At 36.5% G+C, this 27,613-nt stretch overlaps 2 protein-coding genes across 4 annotated transcripts; both read right to left on the reverse strand.

The window, feature by feature from the left end:
- Window positions 1-9,534: 9,534 nt before the first annotated feature.
- On the reverse strand, window positions 9,535-13,762 carry LOC128546992 (three-prime repair exonuclease 1-like). Of its 3 annotated transcripts, none has more exons than XM_053518465.1 (3): window positions 13,608-13,762; window positions 11,345-11,607; window positions 9,535-10,459 (listed from the first exon to the last, which is right to left on the reverse strand). In XM_053518465.1, the coding sequence occupies exons 2-3, from the start codon at window positions 11,580-11,582 to the stop codon at window positions 9,873-9,875; spliced, it is 825 nt and encodes a 274-aa protein (XP_053374440.1). In that variant the 5' UTR covers window positions 11,583-11,607; window positions 13,608-13,762; the 3' UTR covers window positions 9,535-9,872. The 3 variants fall into 3 exon arrangements, with proteins under 3 accessions (XP_053374440.1, XP_053374441.1, XP_053374442.1); XM_053518466.1 differs by lacking the exon at window positions 13,608-13,762 and adding an exon at window positions 13,256-13,386; XM_053518467.1 differs by lacking the exon at window positions 13,608-13,762 and adding an exon at window positions 13,359-13,380.
- A 9,810-nt stretch (window positions 13,763-23,572) lies between these two features.
- Window positions 23,573-27,269, reverse strand: LOC128546990 (tubulin alpha-3 chain-like). The gene is made up of 3 exons (XM_053518463.1): window positions 27,101-27,269; window positions 25,647-25,869; window positions 23,573-25,343 (listed from the first exon to the last, which is right to left on the reverse strand). The coding sequence occupies exons 1-3, from the start codon at window positions 27,101-27,103 to the stop codon at window positions 24,229-24,231; spliced, it is 1,341 nt and encodes a 446-aa protein (XP_053374438.1). The 5' UTR covers window positions 27,104-27,269; the 3' UTR covers window positions 23,573-24,228.
- Between the last annotated feature and the right edge of the window lie 344 nt (window positions 27,270-27,613).

The raw sequence follows: 27,613 nt of genomic DNA on the forward strand, positions 1-27,613 counted from the left end.
AGATTTTGGCAGTATAAAAGAAAGTGTAATCATATCCGGATATAATATTTTGGGTAAATATCGAGCTGTGTTATGAAATTTAAACATTAAAGTAACAGACATGATAGATATTATTGTAACAGAAATGATTCTAGAATTTATTTTTATAATACATACATAGAATCAATATCAGACTTATATTCTAGTGCTGAGGCATGACCTGAAAGTAAAAATATGAAGTGACAGTCATTCATACTTTGAATATTGTAATACTAAAAAGAATCTAGGTAATATTTAGAAATTGAAACATCAAATTTTCAGTTAGAAATCGCACCTAAGGCTGTATCAAGGGTCTACATTTTCAAAATTTCCTTGTGGTGATACCCCAAACCCTACTTGCAGGAGGGGGTATCCTCCCACACCCTCCCCCCATATTGCCACTTTACAGTTTGATACATTTGCCCTTTTACCACCTGCCACAATGCCCATTTCAAAATCTGACTGCAGTTCAAAGCGGGAAGGAACATCCCTCCCCACACCCACCCTGCTACCGACCACGTAAAAATGGCTCAAACATTTTTTCAGCCCACTCTGGGCCTGTCTGTCTACATGAATCAAAACGGATAATTGAAAGTACATAGACTTGGGGACTACTGACATGGTTTTGAAGGGGTTAACAGGTCTGAAATAGAATAAATGATGGTTTTAACTAAAAAAGAACTGCATTTATTAATATTGGTTATCTTTTCCGAAATTGGTAGCTACTCCGAGTAACTTCTCTTAGTTTCGAATGCGCAATTTTCCTGTCAATGTAAACATTCATGACACTATATATTGACACTCAGCAACAGTTACATATCTTTAAACGCAAAAGTAAGTATACTTTAAATTCACATCCCTTATAATATGATTGAACAATACCTAGCGTGTGACACGGTTATTGCCAGGCCCCTTATCTGTAAAATATCTGAACAGTTCTTTCGTCCATCCGTTACAAATTGTATGTGGCAATCCGCGCTATAAAATTTCAATATATAAATTTTCATATTCAAATTTTATCATGTGCGAATATATACCAGCCGATAATTGCCTGTTTTGGTAATGCCGGAGGCAAATGTTTACTGGAAAAATATTTATAGTCATGGGCAGTATCTTAGTGTCACCTGTCAAATTGTAGTTTGTACTTTCAACATTTTTATTTTTGCGAACCACTTTTCAATTTTAGAGAAATATATTGGGTTTAAATACTTGTATAATGTCAATCAAAGTTTTACTAGGCATCGATTGAATGTCCATTTCATCTATTGTAACAAAATCTCTGTTCAGTTGGAGAAAAAAACTAAAACCAAACTGAAACTGGTAGACTATAGGTTAAAGGTCAGTAATTCAAATCTTTCTTTGTTTCATATAAAAAACGAAAACTTCAGGTCGTCTGTACGTATCTTTAGAGAACATCACTTTTTCCTACACCTATTTTTCATGAAAGTTCTATCATAAATTAACGAAAAAATGAAAAGAAAATAGGGGGTCATGTAGTTCCTAGTGAAATGCCAGTCAGTTGTGGTCTGCTACCCTAAAAATGGCGCATATTTGCTCTCGTCCGCGCAATAAACACCTACTTCCGGTTTCGATCTGCAAAACTTGCCATGTGGTCTGTATGAACATGAAAACCGTCTCATTTCATGCAGAATGTATTCCAGTAGTGAAAAATGGTGATTAAAGCACTCGTTCTACACGAATTTGCGCAAAAAATGGGAAAATTAGGATCTATTTTTATGGACTTCTTTCGACTACACCACGGAAGCACATTTTCGACCGAATTACTGACCTTATTCCTATAAGAAATGTTTCTTATCAAATTTCACACAACTTTCATCTCTGTTTTCAAGAACGATGTAATACCAAACATATTGCCAAGTTTCATTGTGAAATTTCGAGATTTTAGAGAAATATAGACATTTAATAGAAGCCACCCCCTACCAATTTACTGGGCTAAATTTTGGCCCTATGGTCCTTTTATTGCATATTTTGGTAAAAGTTTCACTCGTTTGCATTATTTTTCACTTGGATTCTGAAATATCATTCATTCCGTCATGAATAAGACCTAGAGGGATGCATTTTGTGCATTTTCTGACATTCTGGAGACCAAATATTGGCTTTTTAATCCCAGAAATCGCTCCTGAATAGGTGCATCTACTCAAAATATGGTCAAAATTCAAAAATTTTCAAATTTCACTATTATTTTGCATTGGAAACACCCTTTTATATCGTATACAACCGATCTATGACTATTAAGACTAATTGCGATGTGTTTCGAGAAAGTCTTATTTCAGCTCTTATAGGTTAAAGGTCAGTAATTCAAATCCTTCTTTGTTTCATATAAAAAACGAAAACTTCAGGTCGTCTGTACGTATCTTTAGAGAACATCACTTTTTCCTACACCTATTTTTCATGAAAGTTCTATCATAAATTAACGAAAAAATGAAAAGAAAATAGGGGGTCATGTAGTTCCTAGTGAAATGCCAGTCAGTTGTGGTCTGCTACCCTAAAAATGGCGCATATTTGCTCTCGTCCGCGCAATAAACACCTACTTCCGGTTTCGATCTGCAAAACTTGCCATGTGGGCTGTATGAACATGAAAACCGTCTCATTTCATGCAGAATGTATTCCAGTAGTGAAAAATGGTGATTAAAGCACTCGTTCTACACGAATTTGCGCAAAAAAATGGGAAAATTAGGATCTATTTATTATGGACTTCTTTCGACTACACCACGGAAGCACATTTTCGACCGAATTACTGACCTTATATATACTACCAGTACATCAATCATTAGCCGACTCTCCAAACCATTTGCCCCTCATCGATGTGGGTTCGAAACCTCATTTGGGGCGTAGAATTCTTCACGTGAGGAAGCCATCCAGCTGGCTTACGGAAGGTCGGTGGTTCTACCCAGGTGCCCGCTCGTGATGAAATAGTGCACGGAGGGGCACCTGGGGTCTTCCTCCACCATTAAAGCTGGAAAGTCGCCATATGACCTAAAATTGTGTCGGTGCGACGTTAAACCCAACAAAATAAATAAATTAGCCGACTCTCAGGCCCTTCAGGCCTTTGATTAGATGATGCATATTCATGTCATTAATCTCGATTCTTTACTATGATATATTCAATTTAGTCCGGATACGACGGGAACCAGACTACCGAAATCTCGTGAATCTTCATATGTAACGTTTCTAAAAATAGTCGACAAATTTCCAATATTGAACATATATATATACAGTGTCATGTTACTAAATATAGAGCTAAAATTTCCAGATTTGACAAAATTGTTTGCGGTAACATTCAGGCACAGACACAGTCAATACCTTCCGCATGTATAAACGATGCTGACGTTCTTTGACAGGATATTAATTATATTTGTATCTTTGTACGTCTGGCCTCATGCGGCTGCCGTTTATAAATTTAATGCATATGTAGAGCTATATGTGCATATATGCATGTATATATTAATAGGCTGTTATATATCTCCGCGACTATTTCTAAATAATTGATATTTACATGCTTTGTAATAAAATAACTTTTGGTCATTTTTATGTATATAAATACATTTATGAATGTGTATACATGTATGTAAATATTTGTGTACACGTGTCTATATCTGTCGCAACAGGCTGTTATATTTCCGTGACTTTCTTTAAATAATTGATAATAACACGTTAGGTAAATCAAAGTCACACTATCTTTTAATCATTTGCAGAGCTATTTGTGTATATATGTATGTAAATAGTTGTGTACACATGTCTCTATTTCTCTTTATAGGTTGTTATATCTCCGTGACTATTTCCAAATATTAAATTGATATTAACATGCGTTGTAATTCAACGTCACAACAGCTTTTGGTCATTTTGATGTATATAAATACATATGTACTAATAAGCTTTGATAATGTGGCAGTTGAGTCCAATAAGTCCAGGGGTGTTCAAAGATAATCTGTCATAGATCTATTGTAAAACAATCATAGAATTTACCTGTATTGGAAAATAAACGGTGTCGATTGTATTGAGGTCAACTGCAACATTATCAAAGTTTATTAGTAAATGTGTATATATGTTTGTACATATTTGTGTACACGTGTCTATATTTATCGTAATGTCAGGCTGTTATATCTCCGTGACTTTCTTTACTGAATAGTTGATATTAACACGTTAGGTAAATCAAAGTCACAATAACTTTTGATCACTTCTCAAACCTGTTACACTAGTAGAAGTTCTTCAAGCTTTTACTCAACCATTCCTCTTCACTGGAATATGTTTTTTACGCTATTGTTTCTAGTATTAGTTATATTTGTTTTCTGTTTTCCTGCTTGTTTGTATTTTTGTTTTTGTCCAACTTATACATTTGTCTTGTCTACGGTGAATACTATTATGTCTGCTTGTACTGTTACCCTTTATCTTTGGTCGCATATCTCAAGTAATCGGCTGTACATTTTACCCGATGGGTAATGATCTAAACCTCTATAGAGCTGCCATAGGGTTATTTTACGGTAAAGTTCAAAAGCTTTTCAAGAATGCACTTTTTTTGCTCTGACTTGCTAATTATTTTCTTTACATCTTGCATTACTTCGCTTAAGAAATTATGTCACATTTTAACATATTGTTTTCTAAACATAGAATTTGCATTTCTGTTATTTACTCTAGTACTAATGTCTGGTGATTTTGAACAAAATCCAGGCCCTCAAAATAATGTAAAAAATCCCAGTATATCTATTTTTCACTTAAATATTAGATCTTTAAGAAATAAAATTGAATTTATACAAGATAACCTCCTTGATTTCGACATACTCTGCTTCACAGAGACACATCTTACTGACATTGTTGAAAATGAAACATTATTCATTCAAGGTTATAACAACTGTTTGTATCGTCGAGATTCTACCGCACATTCAAGTAGAATTTTGATATACGTTTCTGAAAAAATAGTATCTTGCCGAAAACTAGAATAATTTGAAAATCCTTCAATAGATGCTATTTGGTTAGAAGTTAAATTAGGTATTATGTCTTTTTTACTGTGCTGCGTTTACCGACCGCCAAATAAGCCTGTAGCATTTTGGAACGATTTAGCAGTAATGCTAGACAATGCTTTAGATATGAATGAAAGCTTAATTGTCGCTGGAGATATAAATGAAGATCAGTTTAAACATAATTGCCACTTAAAACAGATCATGCTTTTATATATTCTAGATAATGTAGTCACAATCCGACACGGGTCACGGCGACCTCATCTACACTTATAGATCCAATTCTAGTTTCTGATAGTTTATCGTGTCTACACATTGACGTTTTCACAGTTCCTGACAATATCAGTGATCATAAAGCGACTTATGCATTTTTCAAAGCCCCGTTTTCTTGTCAAATGTCCAATAAAAGGAAAGTATGGTTATACAGTAGAGCCGACCTTCAGTCCCTAAATAACTATATTGCAAATGCTGATTGGTCGTTTCTTAACACTATTAACGTTAAGATGGTGCAGTTTTATTTACTGAAAACTATTAGATTATATGAAAAAGTGTATACCATACAAAGAAGTCACTATCAGACCATACGACAAACCATGGTATGATTCAATCATAAGACTGTATTCCCGCAAACGTGATAGACAAAAATCCGTTGCAATTTCTACCCATAATACAAACCATTGGAATACTTATAAAAATTAAGAAACAAAGTAAACAATTTAAAAAAACACGCCAGAGAAAAATTTTATGTTAATTTGGAGGACAGCCTTGTCGATTTGAAAACAAACAATCAAAAACAATATTGGAAGCTTCTTCGTAGTTTTCTTAAAACTAAAAATTTTTCAGAAGTTATCCCCCCTTTGAAAACTTGTAATTCTGACGGCACAGAAACGTACCACTTCTCTCACTCTGAAAAAACTAATTGTCTAAATGAATACTTTGCATCAATATCACACCTTGACGACATTGATGAAGTGCCATCGCATATGTCCGATTATACAGATGCTAGTTTATCTTCTATAGAAATACAAGAATCAGAAATTCAAGACATAATTAAAATCTTAGATATTAATAAAGCGGTCGGTGAAGACCTAATTAGTCATAAAATATTGAAACATATTTGCAAAACAATTTCCAAACCTCTTTGTACATTATTCAATAGGTCTTTGTCAGAATGTGTTTTTTTACTGAAATTTGGAAATCAGCAATTGTAATGCCACTTTTAAAAAAAGGAGATAATAAATTGACTTCTAATTATCGTCCTATTTCACTTTTAAGTTGTTTAGGAAAACTTATGGAAAGAATTCTACACAAACATATGTATAACCATTTGGTAGCTAATCAATTTATTTACTCTAAACAATCCGGCTTTTTGAAAGGACATTCTACAGTTTATCAATTATTAGATATGTACCATCAAATTGTTCAATCTATAGATACCAAAACTTATACTTGTATTGTATTTAGTGACATCTCTAAGGCCTTTGATAGAGTTTGGTACAAAGGTCTCCTTTATAAACTACAACTAAATGGTATCAAAGGAAATTTATTAAAATGGACCAAGAGTTATCTTGAAAACAGAAACCAGAAAGTTTTTGTTGGCTCTTCTTTACCTGAACCTCTCAGCGTCAATGCCGGGGTGCCCCAAGGCTCAGTCCTTGGGCCCCTTTTCTTTCTAGTATATGTTAATGATATCATTGAGAATTTGTTATGTATTGCACGTCTTTATGCGGATGACACTTCTTTAGCATGTACTACATCTTCTTTGACTGATCTTGAAGGAATTGTTAACCATGATCTTGCCATGATAAATGCTTGGTCTAAAAAATGGCTTGTAGATTTTTTATCCGAATAAAACTGAAGCAATGTTTTTTACTTTACAACAAAATATCAACAAACCATATTTGACATTTGATTACGTACCTGTTAGATTTGTTGAACGACATAAACACTTAGGTTTAACACTAAGTTCAAATGGAAAATGGCATGACCACATTGACCAAGTAACTACATCAGCTTCAAAATTGATAGGCATGATGAGAAAATTAAAGTACACTCTTAATAGACAGACTCTTTATCAAATATATATATCTTTCTTAAGATCAGTCCTGGTGAGTTACGGAGAATGACGAAAACACGTCACCGTGGTTTATATATACCCTACCCCGGGAGGCTGAATGTACTGTACGATCATGTGTTCAAAACAGAGGATTGATTTATAAATTATTTAGACTTTGTTTTCAGAGGACATTTGGGAGACTTTAGACGGTTTCTTAACCGATTATCCATCAACGACAGGAACTGACGAGCTGTTAATAGCAACACCCTGATGAGGGAAAAACGTTTTTCCGGGCAAATAATTAATGTTCTTGGGCAGGGTTATAACTTTTACTCTCTGCCATAACACGCATACATATTAGGAATTTTAAAAAACAGATGTAAAAAGAACTTACAGTAAAAGATATTTTAAAAATCATTTACATGTATATGTAAATATTCAAGTTACTAATACAATTCGCTTACACAGCATCCCAGTGTTAGGAAACAGATATCACTGGATTGCAAGGGTAGCCTTAAATCCATAAAATTCAGAAGCCTGATTCACCAACGTTTTTTTAGTTTGATATCTATATTCTGTCTTAAAAAGGAGTTTAACAACATCTTATTTAACAGCTTAAAACAGTCAAATACGAGCATGCACGTGAATGTTGTTGTTTTTGTTTCCTAATAAATGACTATATTTTTAAAACTAGTGAAATCCTGGGCGGGACAAATTCTGACTCCAGCGGCATGATTTGAACAAACTTGGCAGAAGACCACTAGACAATGTAGCATACCAAATATCTAACCAATGTTAGTTGAAGAAGATTTTTAAAATGTTTCCTTTGCTTCCCATGGCAACCAGAATACTTCATGGAACAAAATTCGTGGAAAAACATTTGGTAGAAGACCATCCAAGAGTATCCAGGCCAAGTTTTATCAGCTTCCATCAAACTGTTTCAGAGGAGATTTTGAAGACAACATTTTGACGGAGGACGATGAATGACGGACGCCGGGCCATCCACCTAAACTAATAGCTCACCATGAACAAAGGCCAGGTGTCCTTAAAAGTGCAATGAGTGCGTATATATCACCCCTTCTAAAAGGGCCAGCGAAGTTGGCATATGAAACACCTACGTACATTGGACAACATTGCTTCCCGATTCCTATTTTAATGCCAAGCAAGAAGGCCATTGGCAACGACGGTCGGAAAATATCCGGACGTTTCATGGTCCTGTCTTTTCACGTGCAGCTACCTACACATATATTATACACAAGCGAATCGCCAGTAAAAATCTGTAAGTTTATTTTCAACGAGAAGTGTGTATACGCGACGTTCTGAAAATTTTAACAAGGTAGGTGTTAGGGCTACCATGGACTTGTAGAAATTCGAGTAACAGAGGTCTGTAATAATATTCCTGCTTGAAAAATCAAAGGTTGCAGAAACGCTTTTCTAAAACCCCTACAATAGTGGCCAATGCTTAGGTTTATGTCAACAAAAATCGCAGAATGGCATTGCAGGAGGTAGCTTATCAGTTTAAGATTGGCAGTGCGTTGATAAAGATTTTACACGCAAAATTAGGTATGAGAAAGGTAAGTGCTAGCTAGGTACCGAAACAGCTGACAGAGGACCAGAAGACAACTAGTGTGACCATAGCAAAAGAACATTGAGGCGTTTTAAAAGTGATGAAATGTATAGTTACTGGAGATGAAATGTGGGTTGAATATGCTGAACCTGAAACAAAAACTCGGTCATAGCTGCAGTGGAAACAAGCTGGTTCTCTACCTAAGAAGTTTAAGATTTCTTCCTCTGCTGGCAAGGTTTTGGTGGTTGCTTTTTGGGATTCACGTGGAATAATAGTGGCTGATTTCATGCCAAAAGGTCAAAATGTGACTGCTAGATACTATTCAGAAGTAATTTTGAAAAACTAAAAAAAAAAAAAATCTGAAAACGTTGGGTCCAAGGCTAGTCCAGAAAAATGTCCTTTTGCATGACAATGCCCCCTCTCGTACTGTCTTATATACAGTAGAACTTATCGACTCTTTCAAGTGGCAATTTTTGTCCCACACTCCGTACAGCCAGACCTTGTCCCTTGCGACTTTTATTTGTTTCCAGAACTGAAAAAGTCTCACTGAAAACAAATATGAGACCAGGGCGGCTTTGATTTCAGCCCTTAATTGGTACCTCAGCAGTAGGTTTAATTCGTGGTATGCAGATGGAATACAAAAGCTCCCACAAGGTGGCAAAGTATACAGACATAGGTGGGAAATACTTAGAAAAAGAATAAAGAGAACTTTTGGACAATATTAAACTGTTTTTAAAAAAGAGCAAAACGTCCGGATATTTTCCGACCGTCCGTCGTAACTAGCTGCTGGCAGCTCACCAACCGTTCACGCTTCAGTAACAAGACAGAACTTGAAACTTGAAACTCCAATTCCAGGGCAGGTGCCATGCCCAGTAGACCAACTTATGTATTTAAAGATGAAAATAAACACAACATAGTTATGTGAAAGAGACTTTCATGTTACTGTTCCTTTAACAAGTAAGCAACAATTTTTACATTACGGATATCTCTATAGAAATTCAATTGTTTAAATACTTCCCCACTTAACCTGCCATGGGTGACCTGCCAATTTACAGCTCTGGTCCAATTATTTATCATGACTATTATAAAGAAAGACTATAATGATTAGTATTTATACACAAAAAATCAATCTGATTACGTTTGTATTACATGTGTTGGTGAAATTAGTTCATGAAAATCCAGTGCTAGCGTATATTCAGGAATTGATTATGACCAGGGTGTATGGCTTTGTTCATCTGAACATTTGTTCGTTCAATTACGCAGGTTGAATTGTTGACATTTTCTGCTTATTTTTATTGGCCCATTCACAAAACTTTGGAGTAGTTTGAACTACGGTGACCAGTGCTTTACAGTATCCCTCTGCTGTGTGTGAATTTCTGGGCAACATTCCAAACTTGTCCTTGTAGTACTCTCTTAAAGCATACGACCTTTTCTGCCTTTCTGGTACTGCTGGGGAAGAGTAGCTCTTCTTTAACAAGGATGTATGCCCTGGTGTTTGTTTCGTGCTTGTAGCTGGAGCAGTTTTCGTCCGTTTAAGGCTCGTTTTCGTAGAATCGCCGGACTTCCTCTTTAATGAGGAGGATAATAATTCGAAACTCACTTCTTCGGCAGGCGGATCTAGTTCTCTGACAGCATATAAGCTGTCAGCGCAAAACATGGGTACAAACACTGCTGGTTGACCTATTCGATTAAGCTCTGCTTTTAGGACAGCAAAGTCAAATGTGTTTCCATTATGCGCAATAAAACACACTGGTTCCTCGAGATGCTTCAAAAATGCTTGCATGGCAGACACAGTATGTGAACTGAACCGACGCTGGTGTGATAGACTCTCATTTGTCAGTTCTGCAAAACATATTATAATAATTAGACTTCCATTGTAACAAATCTATTAATTAAAGAATTACATTTCTAGAGACGATATTCACAATATTTAGCATATCGATGTAATCCAAAGCGGTTATACACCTGCGGAATGATTTCACGACGGCGTTGCCCGAATGAATTATACAAGCGGTGTATTGTTGAGATATGTTAAAACATGGGTCTCCTATATATTATTTCGATTGTTATATGTCTTGTATGTAAGCAAGTTGGTGCTAACGCCATTTTTGTCACACCTTTGATACTTTCCGACAGCCAAATCATAACAACAATAGCAGCCCGCCCGTTTAGCTCAATAGGGAGAGCGCAGATCAACGGATCACGGAGTCGTGAGTAAGATCCTCGGGCTAGGCGTATGTTCTCTGTGACGATTTGATAACAGACATTGTGTCTGACATCATTCGTCCTCCACTTCAGATTCATGTGGGGGAAGTTGGCAGTTACTTGCGAAGAACAAGTTTGTATTGGTACAGAATCCAGGAACACTGGTAAGGTTAACTGTCCGCCGAAATACTGTTGAAAATAGGCGTTAAACCCAAACAAACATACAAATTTTATCATAGTTGAAATCTCTGTCAGAACCTGTTAAATTTTACCATCTGCATTGTCTAGCAAAATGATATATTTCAAACTCGAACTGTTTGATTCGGAGACTGAACCGTTTTTATTCGATATAGCTGAGCCAGGCACTAGTCACACAATGATGGCAACTATCAACTTGACAATAAATAGGTGAAAGTGCGAAGGGTCATTATTACGTTTGAATATATTACGTGTGTCAAAGGGTATAGGGGCTCATAGGGGGTCAATAAATTAAAACAAAATGGAACGTTTATGTAAACTAACCTGACACATCAGTTGCATCTTCTTGAATATCTGCATCAGGCTTTAAGCATAATACAAGTTTATTGGTAACTCGAGGCAGAGGAGGAATTTCGGTATGTCCACCGGATTGTTCAAGAGTGTTTCTGCGTGAAGCGAACATACAGATCTCCGTGATTTGACATTCATCGTCATCCGGTAAACATGTAGTGTTTAGATGTAGGAAAACATATGTTGACACCTTCTTGTCTCCAGACGCCATATTCGTGAAGTCCGTCGAACTTTGCCTAAAATAATGCATTCGAGACGCTCAAGTGCTATTTACGACATGAGAAATAATTAGAATTGGTAAAATTGCAACCAATACAAAGCTGTAAGTAGCTAGTACTTTATCATAGCTACTTTATCAGTCTCCCGTGCAGTGATTTTTTCTTACTGTTAAGTCTTACCAAGGGAGGTAATCGCTATTTCGTACGACATTGTAAATGCATGTACCTGTATATGAAAACCAATGCGTATTTAGTAAACGCATCAAAACGTATATCACAATAACTGAACTGAATAACAGAGTTCTGTAAACAAACACCAACATAAAACAAGAGGGTCATGGTGACCCTATATCGCTCACCTGTGAAACTTGGCCTTGGAATCATCAAGATAAACATTCTGATCCAATTTCATGGAGATAGGGTCATAAATGTGGCCTCTACAGTGTTAACAAGCTTTTCCTTTTATGTGAGTGGTGACCTAGTTTTTGACCCCACATGACCCAGTTTCAAACTTGGCTGGGTATTATCAAGATAAACATTCTTACTAAGTTTCATGAAGATAGGGTCATAAATATGGCCTCTGGAGTGTTAACAAGTTTTTCCTTTGATTTGAGCGGGTGACTTAGTATTTAATCCCACATAACCCAGTTTCGATTTTGACCTAGAGATCATCAAGATAAACATTCTGACCAAGTTTCATGAAGATAGGGTCATAAATGTGGCTTCAAGAGTGTTAACAAGCGTTTCCTTTGATTTGAGCGGTTGACCTAGTTTTTGATTCTATATAACCCAGTTTCCAACTTGGCCTAGGAATCATAAAGATAATCATTCTGACCAAGTTTCATGAAGATAGAGTCATAAATGTGGCCTCTAGGGTGTCAAATATCTTTTCCTTTGATTTGACCTGGTGACCTAGTTTTTTACCCCACTTGACCCAGTCTCGATTTTGGCATAGAGATCATCAAGATAAACATTCTATGCAAGCTTGTATCAAATCAAAGCATACATGAAACCTCCATAAGGCTGAAAGGGCCTAAATAGAAAATTTTGCCCCTTTCAGGGGCAGTAACTCTAGCACATATGAAGATATCTAGCTGGTTTTTGAAAGCAAACGAGATCTTATTGTGACTTAAGTTGTGTGTAAGTGTGGTTAAAATCAAATGTAAAATGTCACTTCTATCTTGTTCACAAGGTAAAAATTAACAGGTTTTGGCTCTTTAATGGGTCAATCAGGGGCCGTAACTCCGGAACCTAGGATTTGATCTGATGGATTCATCATGGAATCCAAGATCTATTGTTGTTAAAGATATTTTGCTAGTTTGTACTAAATCAAACCATAAATGAAGTCTATTTAGGGCTGCAAAAGTCAAAATAGCAAATTTTGGCCCTTTAAGGAGCCATAACTCTTGGAACCCATAATGGGATCTGGCCAGTTTTCGAAAGGAACCGAGATATTATGCCAATACAAGTTGTGTACAAGTTTGATTAAAATTGATTGCAAGATGTGGTTTCTATCGTATTCACAAGAAATTGTGAGCGGACGACTGACGGACGACCGACGGACGAAGGGCGATCACAAAAGCTCACCTTGTCACTACGTCACAGATGAGCTAAAATACCAAACACATATCATTATTTATACTGTTTTTTTATGAATAAAAAATACCGGTCGAATCCTTTCTATTTGATATCAGTTATTTCCAGGTGAATTACGCAGTAGACGTAGTCTGTCTTCTTGCTCCACACACTTCACTTTGATTAATACTCACTCAATTATTCTGTATGCTAAAACTAGAAAACGAAAGTACTTCGTATACATCTGTATGGTGGCATATTTATAGTGGCATACTAGTATTTCTGCCAAGAGATAGCTAGGTAGGTATCACAATAATTTGTAAACTTTCCAGGAAATGTGTGCATCTGTAGGTGTGTAACTTTATCAATTATATTCTCTGTTGATAGCATAGATCAACCTTTCACGACAAACTTTAATAAGAATAATGAAAAATAAGAATTACACTATCGAACTATCCACATTTTTGTTGGTTCCATTGTGATAATAATCACCATCATCATCAATATTAACAAAATGGTACAACTTTATAATTTTGATCCATTAACCCTGGTGTTTATCTAAATATCTGGTTTATTTTTCGAAAATGATAAGGTACGTAGTTATCAGGGGATTTTCTCGTGTTTGTGTTTAAGTTTAGCCGTGTCGTCGGCTTGGGATTTTCTTCTTTGTTTAAACTGATTTGGGAGGAATACCTATTATAACCGTTGGATTCCCGGGTGAGTCATGCAGTTGAGATAAGCTGGAGGTAAACGTGAATACCCATGTAAGCTTAATCACTTTTAATTGTGTCTTCCGAGAGAATGAACAGACAAAGCAAAGTTAACAATGAAGTTATGTGTATTTGTAACAACATTATGTCATATTGCGACTTTCAAAATTTTAAATGGTTAAAGAAATGTTATTTCAGGCACGAACGTACATGTACTAGCCTTCCGCAACTGGATGACTTCTCCATAAACTCGAGCCACACTCATAGAGGTGATAAAATAATCATTATGTCTTTGATAAGCAACAGTTTGATTCCAAAGCCAATTTGCACGGTTTTATGCACAGTTTTTGTCAAGTCAGCTTGCAGTGAGCTAAATATAACCATCAAATACTGTTCTATATATGTTTTACGTTAGTGCGTTGAACTTTAAATGATTGGCAGAAATGTTTGCCGTACTGTATAGTAACAATATGTTGTCCCTATCTCAAAGGTCAAGGTCCTGGATGTCAAAGGACATGCGTGCCTGGGCCTGTACTTTGTCGCGCACGGAGAAATCTTGATTCATTTGGTAGAGATGCGCGTCTCAACGAGGTCATTCGATTATTGTTACACAAGTCGTGAGTGTTTTACGTTGTTGTGGTTGGTCGTCTAGAAGACGCACGGCTGTGCACACCAATCGTAACTAGTCGTGACCAGCCGTGACTAGTCTTGTGACTTGTCCTAGTCTTAGTTTCTTGCACCCAGACGTGTTGTCAATTTGCATACTAGTCGGCGACAGATCGTACTGAGATGTAGTAATCGTTATTGTTTGATATTATAATTGGCTGTGATTGACTACATTTTTCAAGTGATCAAAAATAATACGTAGTCATGGAAACTCTGATTACATGTACATGTAATTTAATCAACTACTGTTACAAAAGCATCTTGTAATCCTGATTTTTTATTACATTCTGGTTACACGTTGGGAAAAATGTTGAAAACTCGTCGATACGAACACGTTTAAAGACTGGAAGATAATAAGAAAAAATCTGGGTTTTTTTTTCATGTAAGATCACCAGAATTAAGCCACTTACTCGTTGACACATGTGACGATCTTTAAATGAAATAAATGCATTTTCTTGATCTATTTGGAGGTGATATCTTTATTCGAGGTTAATTTACTCAGCAATGGAACAAGCAGTTGTTTCTTTTCCCTTGATCTCTTTAACATGGGGTTGACCTCTATATACATTTGTACCTAAACAGTATTGTGGTTGTGGATATCTTATGAAATAAATAACGTATATATAAAATATTACACACATTTAGCAAACAAAACTCATGAACACTAGAATTTTTTGCTTACTTGCTGCAATATATTGACTGTCCATAATTCGATGACTTTGAAAAAAAATAAGATAGTGTATGGTAGACTAATTACTATATTTATCATGTAAATCTGCACCTTTCTTGTTTGAGGACGTTTGGGGTGGGGTGGGATAGGGGTAAGAGTCACGCTATATGTATACAATAACATAAATACATTTACTGCTGGGTTAATGTGTTGCACTCCCTAGACTAAAAGCCATATTTGATAGAATGTGTCTGATTGGTGGACATACTACTTTTTGTGCACTTTTTTGTTTATGTCATGTTTATAACATGTATGATTGATGGACATGTATTTTTCGGCGACGCCGTCTAAATTCGTTTTCGTTACCTATGCCACGTGACTTCAGTTTGCAAATCAAACTATTTGATAACGCATTATAGATAATTTATCAAAATGGAAGATTTATGAAACACTCTGCCTGATTGGACGAGAGTGTCAATTTCTTTCACTCTGTTGATTCTGCTACGCTGAGTGAAATGTAGACAAAGCGTTTATCCTAAACGACGCTGTTCACAGTTTTAAAGCTAACTTTGGCTTAGTATATTTAGCAAGAATATTGATATATCTCAAAATGATAAGTAAGTTTCATAAATATGATAAAAACCTGTTCAAATACCAACATATATCAAATTAAAGAAAGAGCTGAATACGGTCTGCGTATCACATGAATAAGGCTGTGATAAGAGTCTTTTATGTAGAGAAGTGCTTTTAAAAGATTTTCCTTGTTACAATTGTCGTCTGTATATGAAAAGGTTTCTTGCTTTTGTGACTTATTCAGATTGCATATTAAAATGAGTATTTGTTTGCTTTGATATATTTGTTATAAATTATTTAACTGATTTATTATATATGAATATTTTTCTTTAATATGGTATGCAAATATTGAACTCAGTTGGAATCTGTTTTATTATATATATGCTATATAATGACTGAATCTCATTACTCTGAAATGAAGGTACGCTGCATAAGTTTATCTATGGGATATGACTACGGTCAAACTTTGCTTATGAAACAGAAATATTGAAATAATTACAATTGTATTTTTGCTTGACCTTCACTTTTTTATAGGTGTGACGTCATTGTCCAAAGATTCATGAATAGCGAATATGCATTTGTTAAGGCGGGATCAGTTGACCTATTTTAGAAATAAATAAAAATAATAAATAAAAAATCCTTTAATTGATTTTTTCTCATGTATTCTAATCAAACTTGATTTGTAGCATCTTTATTTGGCCCGCAGCCAACTTTGTTCAGCTGGGACATTTAACCCCTTTTAGGGGCTGCTAGAGCTAAAACTAGAAATGCCTTTATACAGCGTCTCATGAACAGCTTGGTGGATCTTTGTCATACTTGGTCTGGAGCATCATTATAAGGTCCTCTTCCAAATTTATTTATATAGGAACTTGGGCCCTATTAGGGACCACTATAGCTAAAAGTAGATATGCCTTACTTCGCATTAACCACTAAAATGTAATGGATTTTTATCAAACTCGATGTGTAACAATATCGTAAGGTCTCCTGCTATTTTGTTACAAATGAGGAAAGGGACCAATTTAGCAAAAAATATAAACACGTTTAATGACCTCTTCTCATGAACCGCTTCATGAATCTTCATCAAACTACTGGTGTAATTATTCGTCCAAGGATAAACGAAACAAAATTGCAACCCTACGAAACCTTTGCGAAAAATTAAAAGAAAACCATTTAAATTGTTAAAGTGCGGTATTTAGTTTTGCAATTTGAAAAATGTTAGATGAAAGATGAATGTTAGATGAAAAATTCATAAACTTCTTTCCTTATTACAATTCGCCGACCATCATTTTTAATGATATTTCTTGTTTATATATACTTTAGCTAATGTAAATGGTTGTGTATTATAATGTGCATAGCTTCTTATAATTCTTAAAGAATGGCAAAATGCATGTTTTAGTGATAGATATATTTTAAGTTATATGTTTCACGAATGTACATGGATGAGACTGAAATAAAAAGAAACTAAATGGGGTAACCCTGTTTCGGGCCCTGGAAAAAATGAAAGCTAAAATAGGGTAAAATGCAAAAAAAAAAAATCATTCAAAGTAGATCTACACTTGATAAACTGGATGTAAGTAGAATAAAGCCTGAAATGAAGAGCGTTTTATGAACTGATGGTAACCCGTGAGTAATTTTATTAAAACGGCAATGTCACTAACTTTTCTAAAAATAAAACATGATATTAAAACGTTTGACATGATTAAAACTTACAAACCATGTCTAGAAATAAGCGTGTAATGTACGGAGCTCATAATCATGGGCATATAATTATCTCAAACAAACAAACAGACATACACATATTATTTCACAATATCATAGACCAGAAGTTTCATTAAAATCGGCTTTATATGAAAAACTTTTATTAGCAAAAGTGTTATTAAAATTTTTCCATAGGCGCCCATTATGAAAACTTGTGTGAGGGCCAACCTTAGCAAAAAAAAATCAAATACACGACACTATATTTTTATTTGTCGGATTTTCTAAGTAAATACTGAAGTTTTAAAATATCAGGGTTTAATAAAATTGTAAAAAAGAATGATCCGAATGTGCATATCTTCCTTAAACTGCTACAAAAATGTGTGGTATAGAGGAGTTGACCTGCGTAAATCATGAACTGAGTTTTAACTGGGTAAATGAGAGATTATTTCTGCTCACCATTATCAAACTGGCTTGGAAGCGCTAAGATTAGCTTTTTACTATAATCATTCCTACGAGAGACGGCTGCAACGCCTGTCGTGTTTTTTTTTAAAGAAATGTAAATCAGATATTTAAAGTTTTTTTCCACTCATTTCCATCTACAAGTACACTATTTGATTCCTTGCAGTAGCTGCAAAGGAAATTTGAAGTATAAGAAGAGAGGTAATTAAAATTGTTCAAAGCAGCATTGTGGTTTTTGTGCTAGTCTTTCTTCTCATTGCCATCGGTTGTTGTGGTCATTGTGCTAGTCTCTTCACCTCATTGCCATCGGCTGTTGTGGTTATTGTGCTAGTCTCTTCCCCTCATTGCCATCGGCTGTTGTGGTTATTGTGCTAGTCTCTTCCCCTCATTGCCATCGGCTGTTGTGGTTATTGTGCTAGTCTCTTCCCCTCATTGCCATCGGCTGTTGTGGTTATTGTGCTAGTCTCTTCCCCTCATTGCCATCGGCTGTTGTGGTTATTGTGCTAGTCTCTTCCCCTCATTGCCATCGGCTGTTGTGGTTATTGTGCTAGTCTCTTCCCCTCATTGCCATCGGTTGTTGTGGTTATTGTGCTTGTCTCTTCCCCTCATTGCCATCGGTTGTTGTGGTTATTGGTTATTGTGCTAGTATCTTTCCCTCATTGTCATCGGTTGTTGTGAAACTCTTTCAGCATTTGAAGTTACTGACAAAAAAAAAAAAAAAAAAAAAAAAACAGAAAAAGAAGTACAAAAAGAAAGATAATTGAAAAGGAAATCAAGAGTTACAGTTCATGCGGTCTTCAGTTCCTATCATTATGACAAGTTTTCTTTAGATTGCTTTTAAAGGTTTTCATTCACATTTGAACAACTGTAAATTTTCATTTTTAATATATTTTGTTAAAGATAAATTTAGTAAACAAAAAGATCCATTACATACAAATTAGTTTATTTTATTACTTGTACTGGAATTTTGTAATTACTTGATAAGACAGTATCTTAAAAGCAGACCATTTTCGTTATATCGAATTAGACCCTAGATAGAAAAATTGTATTTTATTATTTCATTATGAAATTATGTAATTACTCCCTTTAATATGAAAGACTATTTCTACTGATTTCAGTATAATTGATATATTTTTTTCTATATTCATTATACTGTCTAGCCTTACACGTGCATTGGTAAATAATAGGATGTTTCAACAAACTGAATCTATAGGTAAGTTTAAACAGCATGTAGCTTTCAAATGCTTGTTTGTGCAACCAAGATAAACAAATGGAGGTCATGATAATTTTACAAATGAATTCAGTTAAATGCAAATATTTGACAAGTATAATGCAATAGCTCGTATATTCATGTGATTCGTTAAGCAAAGTATGTTTATCAAATTTATACTTCTAAATTGGCTGAACCAAGATAGAAAGAAATATCTTCCAGAGAAAGCATATCTTAGTGAACACAAATATGGGCAAATGACCAAAACAAACCCATTTCTTGACCAAAATCTGATTAACCACCTTTAGATTAAGTAGAGACAAAGTCACAGTCAAGGTTAGGTTGGACAACCCACTCCTAAAGGATGCCAACGAGTTAGCCTCAGCAGGTGGTGCTAAGTGTGTGTGTGTTTGTCTGTCTGCGCTACTGTGGTTTACGTTGTAGTGTAACTCTGGTTAAGGAAGTAGCATTCCCTTTGTATATTCATCCTTGTTCTACTTTCCCCTTCAACCCCCTCCCCCTCCCCCACCCCCACCCCACCCCTTTCTACCCTTACCCCTTCATCCCCTCTATCTATATTTTGCATTAAATTAAAATGTACTTCTTGGATTTTTGAAAAACTGGTGTGTAATATTTTTCCGTTACAGCGTCTTTTTGTTGTGGGCCTACTTTGCAGATGCGTGTCTCTGAGGCTTTGTTTGTAGTGCTCTGTGCTTCCGAGTAATCTGCCCTTACCTATATCTCTGGTAGGTTTTACCACAGTGGGATAAAATGCAAGGTTCAAAACTGTTTCAGCGCATACCGCATCTTGTGGTTTATGTGCTGGAAAATGCCCCTTATATGCCACGAGATGCGGTCTATAAAGCCCAAGATGAACCTTAAAGGAGTTTTGGACCGGTCCGTATCCAATAGAACGTATGGCTTATTGCCGCAAATGGCTCAGTGCGTTGTAACAGCGCGCATCAACGCGACAAAACGAAACATAGAAGACGACATAACGAAACACCTGATTTACATTAACAAAAATTTTACATTTGCGTGTTGGCGCGGGCTCCAAGACGAAATAAAATGGTACATTATGTTGCGTTGGTATACGCGCAGATAAGTAGCACATTTCGTTGTGTCGTCCTGGCCCGCGCGCTAACGCAAGACAATGAAGCATTTTATTTCATCGAAATCTGTTAATGGCGCACACAACGAAACATTTCATTTCGTCTTGGCGTGTACGTCAACGCGCCAAAACAAAAAATTTGTTAACCGTGCGCGCTAGCTAGAAATGAAATGGTTCGTTTTGTCGGATTCTATGTTTTGTTATCTCGAGTTGTTAGTGTAGTTTTGTCTCTTGGGCATGCGTGTGAAAACGACATACAAAACTTCAAAATTTCGATGTGGCGTGTTCGTAAGAAGTCATCAACCTCTTCAGACGTTATGTTATCAGTTGCATACTGTTCGAAATGAGAAGTACGAGTCTGTACCACGTCAGATTGAATAACATGATGAAGACCTGTATTTGATACTAAGTGAGCATTCTCGCTCGAACTGGGATCGCTCGAATACTTCCCTTCGCTCGAACTCCTTGTCCGGTCCCGGAAAAATCTCTATATAATGGATATTGTTCTACCTCGGATCGCTCGAACTCTGCGTGTACATTTGTATAGGCAGCATGTGGCTTATACTTGGCAAACTGTAAACTGCAAACTGGAAATCAGTAGCATGTTCTTCCTGCGCATGCTTTGAAAGATTATGAAACGCTCCACTTTTGCTTATTTGAAAACCTTTCAGTGATACGTGTCGGGATGGGGATATAACCATGGGAAATGTCTATTTTCATGTTATGTGTTAATTCGTTCACCAACATTGCACGGTTCAGTTTCTAGTACGGAATGCTGTTAGCCGTTTAACATGTATTGCTTAACTTGTTAATTAGTTCTTCTATTAGGTCATCTTTTACGATACCATCCCCAGATGCAGAATTCAAATCACCAGTATATGGAGTTGTATCATTTACATTTAGGCACTAGTAGTGTTTAAGTTGGTATCGGATTCTGCATTCTGTAGATGGTCCTGATACACAATACCATTGCTCTCAACATTTTTAAATGTTCAAAAGTAAAAGTATTCTGAGCAAGTTATCTTGTGTTTGTTCAGTTGAGTCACTATTAGCCTGGAAAGATTGTTTACATAACTTAACCTCTTCCACAATAACAGACTCGAATTTCTTTATACGTACTTTGATATTATTAACACATGTTTTTAATAAGTCTTTCTGTTTAGTCAATTCGTACTTTAGTCTGTTAAAGACTTCATGTCCTCATTGTGCGTGTTTTTTATATACTTTGTCATTGGTTCATAAGCAGAATGTCTCAGTTTGTAGTGCCGTTTCTGTTGACTTAAGCTGATTGAGTTGAGCTTTGCAAAGGCACTTCGAGGACTGAGTGCGAGACTATTTAAATTAAAGAAAAGAACACAAAAGTTGCGCACTCAGCCCTTGACTTATCTTGTAACTGCACCGAGGACTTTCGTCGGTTTGACTTCCAGGCCAGCTTATGATGAGAAATATCGAGTTTTCTCTTCCTTGATTATTGATTGTTTTAAAGCACTTCTCCTTGATTATTGATATTTGGTCGACATGATGTTTAGCGCCATGTATACATCAAGAAATAGCGCTTTAAATTTGGTCAAATGTTTTACTTACTAGCATGTTTAAAACGAGATGTCACATTGAACAACCGTCTTGATTAATTTACACATATATTAAGTTGGTGATTCGCTTTGCAGAATAATTCGCAATCTTTTGCGCCCAAACTGAACTCTTCCGCAAGTTGTATTACCACTTCTGGTCCTTGAGTGCATAAACAAAGAGCGTGACGACCTAACAGTTGGCGCCATGCATGCGCGAAGAAACAGTTCTGTCATATTTGATCTAATTTTTACAATAAAAATCATATTAGAATCGAAATAATTTATAGCAAAACGATGCTTTAACACTACTTATACACTCGTGCGGTTATACGTCGTTCGAAATAATTCACTCGGGCTGCGCCCTCGTGAAATTATTACGTCCGGCGTATAACCGCCCATCGTGAATAAATAGTGATAAAGCATCGCTTTGCTATAAATTATTTCTTAAATGTAACAGAGCGAAGATGTGTTAAGGAAATAATAAGTGCCCTCGAGTGGTTTGTCGCCTGATTTATCACGGTTCAGATTACAGATGCGCAAGAGGGCGTTAGCGTTGGACCAACGAAGAACCTGGAGTGACCAAACGATAGGCCAACGCCTGTCTACTATCCTGGAGACCTATTATTTACCTGTTTACCCCTTTAATGATAGCGAACAGGCTCTGTATACATTGAGTTACCACTGTCTGGATACTAGTTATATGACCCAGGGAAGTGCCTACGCCTTTAGTATCTTGAACAATGGTTTGGGTCCAATCACTAAGGTGACTATGTCTTAGACTAGCTGACAAACGATGTAGAATGTCCTTTGTTATAACGTAAAGCTGGTGAGACCAAAAATCTCAGATATAGAATTTTCCTCTGGCTACCTTGCCTAAATGATTCGTGTACCAATGATTCGTAAATGATTTTAATTATGAGCTAGACAATTTCAGGGATCAGGCAAATCAATAAATATTTCAAACTAACAATTTCCATTTAGCTCAAACTCCTATAGGCTGGAGACTCTATACTTGACTGGTCTTTTTGTTGAAGTTCCCGTCAGACAATGTCTTTGAATCAACAACATACGAGTCCTATCGCATAGATGCTCGGCCTCTGTCCTCTCAAACCCTATAAGATTGCCCTGACTCCTGGATGCTCAGCGCTTTTATGCTATCATATGTAGCATTCAACTACCATATAGATGCCTTGTCTGTACTTCGCCAATAATGCTGAACCTTCTATAAGCTGGAACTCTCCTACTATCTCAGTAGGTTACCAAACTCTGGGTCTCTGTCTCAGCTTCCCGATGCTCAGCCTATATATGCTATCGTCTATAGCATTCAAATACCCTTAAGGTAAAACTCCTATGCGCTGGCCCTATAGCTCGAAACCTTATCGAAATTCTGCTGCTCTTCTTTAGTCTAAGAACTTCCAAAGACTTCTTTTTAATAATTTATCCGCCCTGACAGGGTAACTGCAATAGTCTCCTTCTCAAGGTACTGGGATAAATTATTAGTTGAATCCTCGATGTGTCTTCTTCAACCGCTGGATACCGAATGAACTCTCTGTCATCAATCTACCTATTTATACCCCAGCAGACGTGCTATTTTTAGAACTTGTTTCTGATTGGTCCAAATTTAAACATAACGTTTCACAACGAGTACTTGCTCTATCAAATATCTGGTTCCCTTTAACTTTTGTATATGACATAATGTGCGAAGCTGGGACCCAGCTATCCATATAATGAACCCAAATCAACCATAAATGACCCGAATTCTATTAATAACAGCAATTCAACAAAAAATATAGCAATGGCAACATAAAAAGGGAGTCAAGCACTATCTGTGCTTATGTGTTACGTTATCAATATATTAAATATACAAATTATTCTGACAACCACCCGAAGGGACAACTTGTTAACCATAATGTCCATAGTGTTCGCACATGTGGTAATAAATATCTGGACCTCCTCTATAGCCATATTAGTATTCGATGCTTTCATACTGCCTCATGTGTACAAATGTAAAACACAATAATACAACAAAAGTTCGTAAGTTCTGTTCGACAAAAAAATATAAAAAAAAACAGGACACCCACGCCTCATTGCCTCCGACGAAAAAATTAAACTGTAAGATATATATAGACGGTATAATATATTAGATAACAAAGTTAAGTATAAGAAAAAATGAATACATAATTAGAGCTCACAGGTAAGAATGTAACGTCACCTATTATAAATGAAAACCTTTTAAAACTTTTAAATCATTTTGTCATACTTTTGTTATTTACACTGTAGATATGATTATTAAAGTTCATTTTCACTCCTGGTTTTGTAATTTTAAGAAATCAACTTAAATGTTCATCCTGCTATGTTTATTGAAAGCGCAGCTTTATTTTCGATATACACTGTATTCAATATTCCTCCGGTTCGTCATGTGTATCTACGCCGACCTCCTCATAGTCCTTCTCAAGGGCAGCCAAATCTTCCCGGGCCTCAGAGAATTCGCCCTCTTCCATACCTTCACCAACGTACCAATGGACGAACGCTCTCTTTGCGTACATCAGATCGAACTTGTGATCCAAACGAGCCCAAGCCTCGGCAATTGCTGTCGTGTTGCTCAGCATGCAGACGGCACGCTGGACCTTTGCCAAATCTCCGCCGGGAACCACAGTGGGTGGCTGGTAGTTAATACCAACCTTGAATCCAGTTGGGCACCAGTCTACAAACTGGATGGTTCTCTTTGTCTTGATGGAAGCAATGGCGTCGTTGACGTCTTTGGGTACCACATCACCACGGAAAAGGAGACAACAAGCCATATACTTCCCGTGCCGTGGATCACACTTGACGAGCTGGTTGGCAGGCTCAAAACAAGCGTTGGTGATTTCGGCAACAGAGAGTTGTTCATGGTAAGCCTTTTCAGCAGAGATGACTGGCGCATAGGTAGCAAGTGGGAAGTGGATACGTGGGTATGGGACCAAGTTGGTCTGGAACTCTGTCAGATCTACATTAAGGGCACCGTCGAAGCGGAGCGAGGCGGTGATAGAGGAGACTATCTGACCAATCAAACGATTCAGATTGGTATAGGTTGGGCGTTCGATGTCCAGGCGACGCCTACAAATGTCGTAAATAGCCTCGTTGTCCACCATAAATGCGCAGTCGGAGTGCTCCAAAGTGGTATGCGTCGTCAAAATGGCGTTGTACGGTTCAACGACGGCTGTCGCGACTTGAGGAGCCGGATAAACGGCAAACTCCAGCTTGGATTTTTTACCATAGTCTACGCTTAATCTCTCCATTAATAAAGAAGAAAATCCCGACCCGGTGCCCCCACCAAAACTATGGAAGATTAGAAATCCCTGAAGACCACTACAGCAGTCTGCCAACTTCCGAAGACGATCAAGGACACTGTCGATATGTTCCTTGCCAACGGTGTAATGTCCACGAGCATAGTTGTTGGCAGCGTCCTCTTTTCCAGAGATAAGCTGTTCAGGATGAAACAGCTGTCTGTACGTACCAGTTCGAACCTCATCTGAAGAAGAAAAACCAGTGTTTTGCTGTTATTTTAAACGCAATTGTTGAATATTCTTTTCGAACTCGGAAAATGCTAAACTTAACCAAAATAAACATTTTTGTTGTTCGGAAGTTATGCTGGTATTTTAACCGGGAACTCGTCCGTTCTACATAATTTAGAGCTTGCATGTTCCGCGCTATCATTATAAGTTAATTGTCGCACAAACTTTTAATTATTACCAATGTAATTTATGTGCTATGGAATGAAACACAAATTTCGTGACATGTAATTACATTATATGAAATGACTTATGTATCTCACCAATGACTGTCGGCTCCAGGTCCATAAAAACGGCTCTTGGCACGTGCTTTCCCGAGCCAGTTTCACTGAAGAACGTGTTGAAGGAATCATCACATTTGCCAATAGATGTGTCCGTCGGCATCTGTCCGTCGGGCTGGATCCCGTGTTCCAGGCAGTATAGCTCCCAGCATGCATTGCCAATCTGGACCCCGGCTTGACCAACATGTATGCTGATACATTCACGCTGTAAGATGAAGGATTACCATTACAATCAATGAGCGCTTTGCACAAACAAAACAGGAGGGCAGAGAACGTGGAATCGTGCATCTACTGTACATGACCGGTGAGTACAACAGCTTAAGATACATTTATTTCTATAATTACGGGCAAGCATATGAATGTGACATGGATGGTGACATATGTTTCCGCTTTATCATTTACATTGTATATGCTTACCTAGTAGCACTAACTTAAAGGACTATAATTCTTTAAAGTTTTATCTTCAATTAGATAAAACAGCTATTCAAATAGATGTTATGCATACTTATATGGTTAGAAAAGCACTATTTTTAATATTGCGCATGAACTGCTACAAATTAGAGCCATAAAGGGAGATAAGAGATAATTTAAAACAATAGATTCAATTAAACATTCTAGTATATTCAGCAATATTCAAACCTTTGACAAATTTCAAAGAAAGTAATTATCAGAAATAGGATTTAACAAGAAATTAATGTATTTTATGTTCATAACCGAAAATGTGGCAGCCACATTTTAAACAAACGCATTGTGAGCCTTTAAGTTGGAGAAAGAAAGAAGAAATATAGCCGAGGTTAAAATTTCAACGTGAAAAGATTTTATCTAGAATGATTCATCTGAAGACGTAAAAGCAGACTCCGAAACCAGTTTATATCAACTTTTAAAATATAATTACCGATCGCATGGGTACACAAGAATGTTGCTATATGATCAACATACGAGGTTAAAACAACTCAGTAATATACATACCCAGCTAGACCTGCACACAAATAGCGCAGATGTTCGTTAAAAATCGTTATTTACTGTACAGATTCAAAACATAGTAATAAACGGTGGTTATCAAAATAACCTGTACTGTTTATTAAACAGTACGAAGGCGAGTATATAGGAGTGGGGCTGGTTCGGGCTTAAATGCAGACTGCGGATATACAAGTTAACTCCTACTCTGAGGTTCATGTTCTCCTCCGCTAAAATGGTTCTAATAGCTTAATTACTACTAAAAACGTGCTTCATTCTCATATAAATATCTTTTAATGAAAATATTTCGAAAAAACGAAAATAAGGAATGCGGCGCTCTTGTAGTAATTAAGGGCGTTAACGATTATTCCCCCTGCACTTAACGCTGTTAATAAATGAATTTATCTTTACGCTTATCAAATATTTACATGAAAAACTGAAAAGTTACAATTATCATAAAAATAAAAAAAAGAACTTACCATTTTGAATTCCCGTTTGTTCGTTCACAGAGAAAACAAGAAAAGGAGTAAATTTTATGTTTCTCACTGTGACACGATCAGTCCTGGTGAGTTACGGAGAATGACGAAAACGCGTCACCGTGGTTAAACCGAGCCTGCAACATTTTCGTTTCTGTCGTGTTGAGCGACCTGTGAAGTTTCCACTTTTCTCTATTTTATATATACACTACCTCGGGAGGCTGAATATACGATGAATTGTTCAAAATAGAGGATTGATTAATAGATTATTTAGATTTTGTTTTCAGAGGACATTTGTGAGACTTTAGATGGTTTCTTAACCGATTATCCATCAACGGCTGTTGATAGCAACACCCTGATGAGGGAAAATACTTTTTCGGGGCAAATACGTAAATAACTACAATTAAGGTCCTTGGACAGGGTTATAACTTTTACCTTCTACCATAACACGCATATATATTAGGAATTAAAACAGATGTAAAAAAGAAATTACAGTAGGTCGCAGTAACAATTAAC

This window comes from Mercenaria mercenaria, chromosome 11, assembly GCF_021730395.1.
Source record: "Mercenaria mercenaria strain notata chromosome 11, MADL_Memer_1, whole genome shotgun sequence".
NCBI classification, from domain to species: domain Eukaryota; kingdom Metazoa; phylum Mollusca; class Bivalvia; order Venerida; family Veneridae; genus Mercenaria; species Mercenaria mercenaria.

Excerpts from the sequence above, each read along its gene's own strand:
- LOC128546992 (XM_053518465.1), bottom strand. The coding sequence starts at position 11,582 with ATGGCGTCTGGAGACAAGAAGGTGTCAACATATGTTTTCCTACATCTA. Across the intron at positions 10,460-11,344 it reads AGATGCAACTGATGTGTCAG|AACTGACAAATGAGAGTCTA; the intron begins GTTAGTTTACAT and ends TATGTTTTGCAG.
- LOC128546990 (XM_053518463.1), bottom strand. Across the intron at positions 25,344-25,646 it reads CCTGGAGCCGACAGTCATTG|ATGAGGTTCGAACTGGTACG; the intron begins GTGAGATACATA and ends TTTCTTCTTCAG.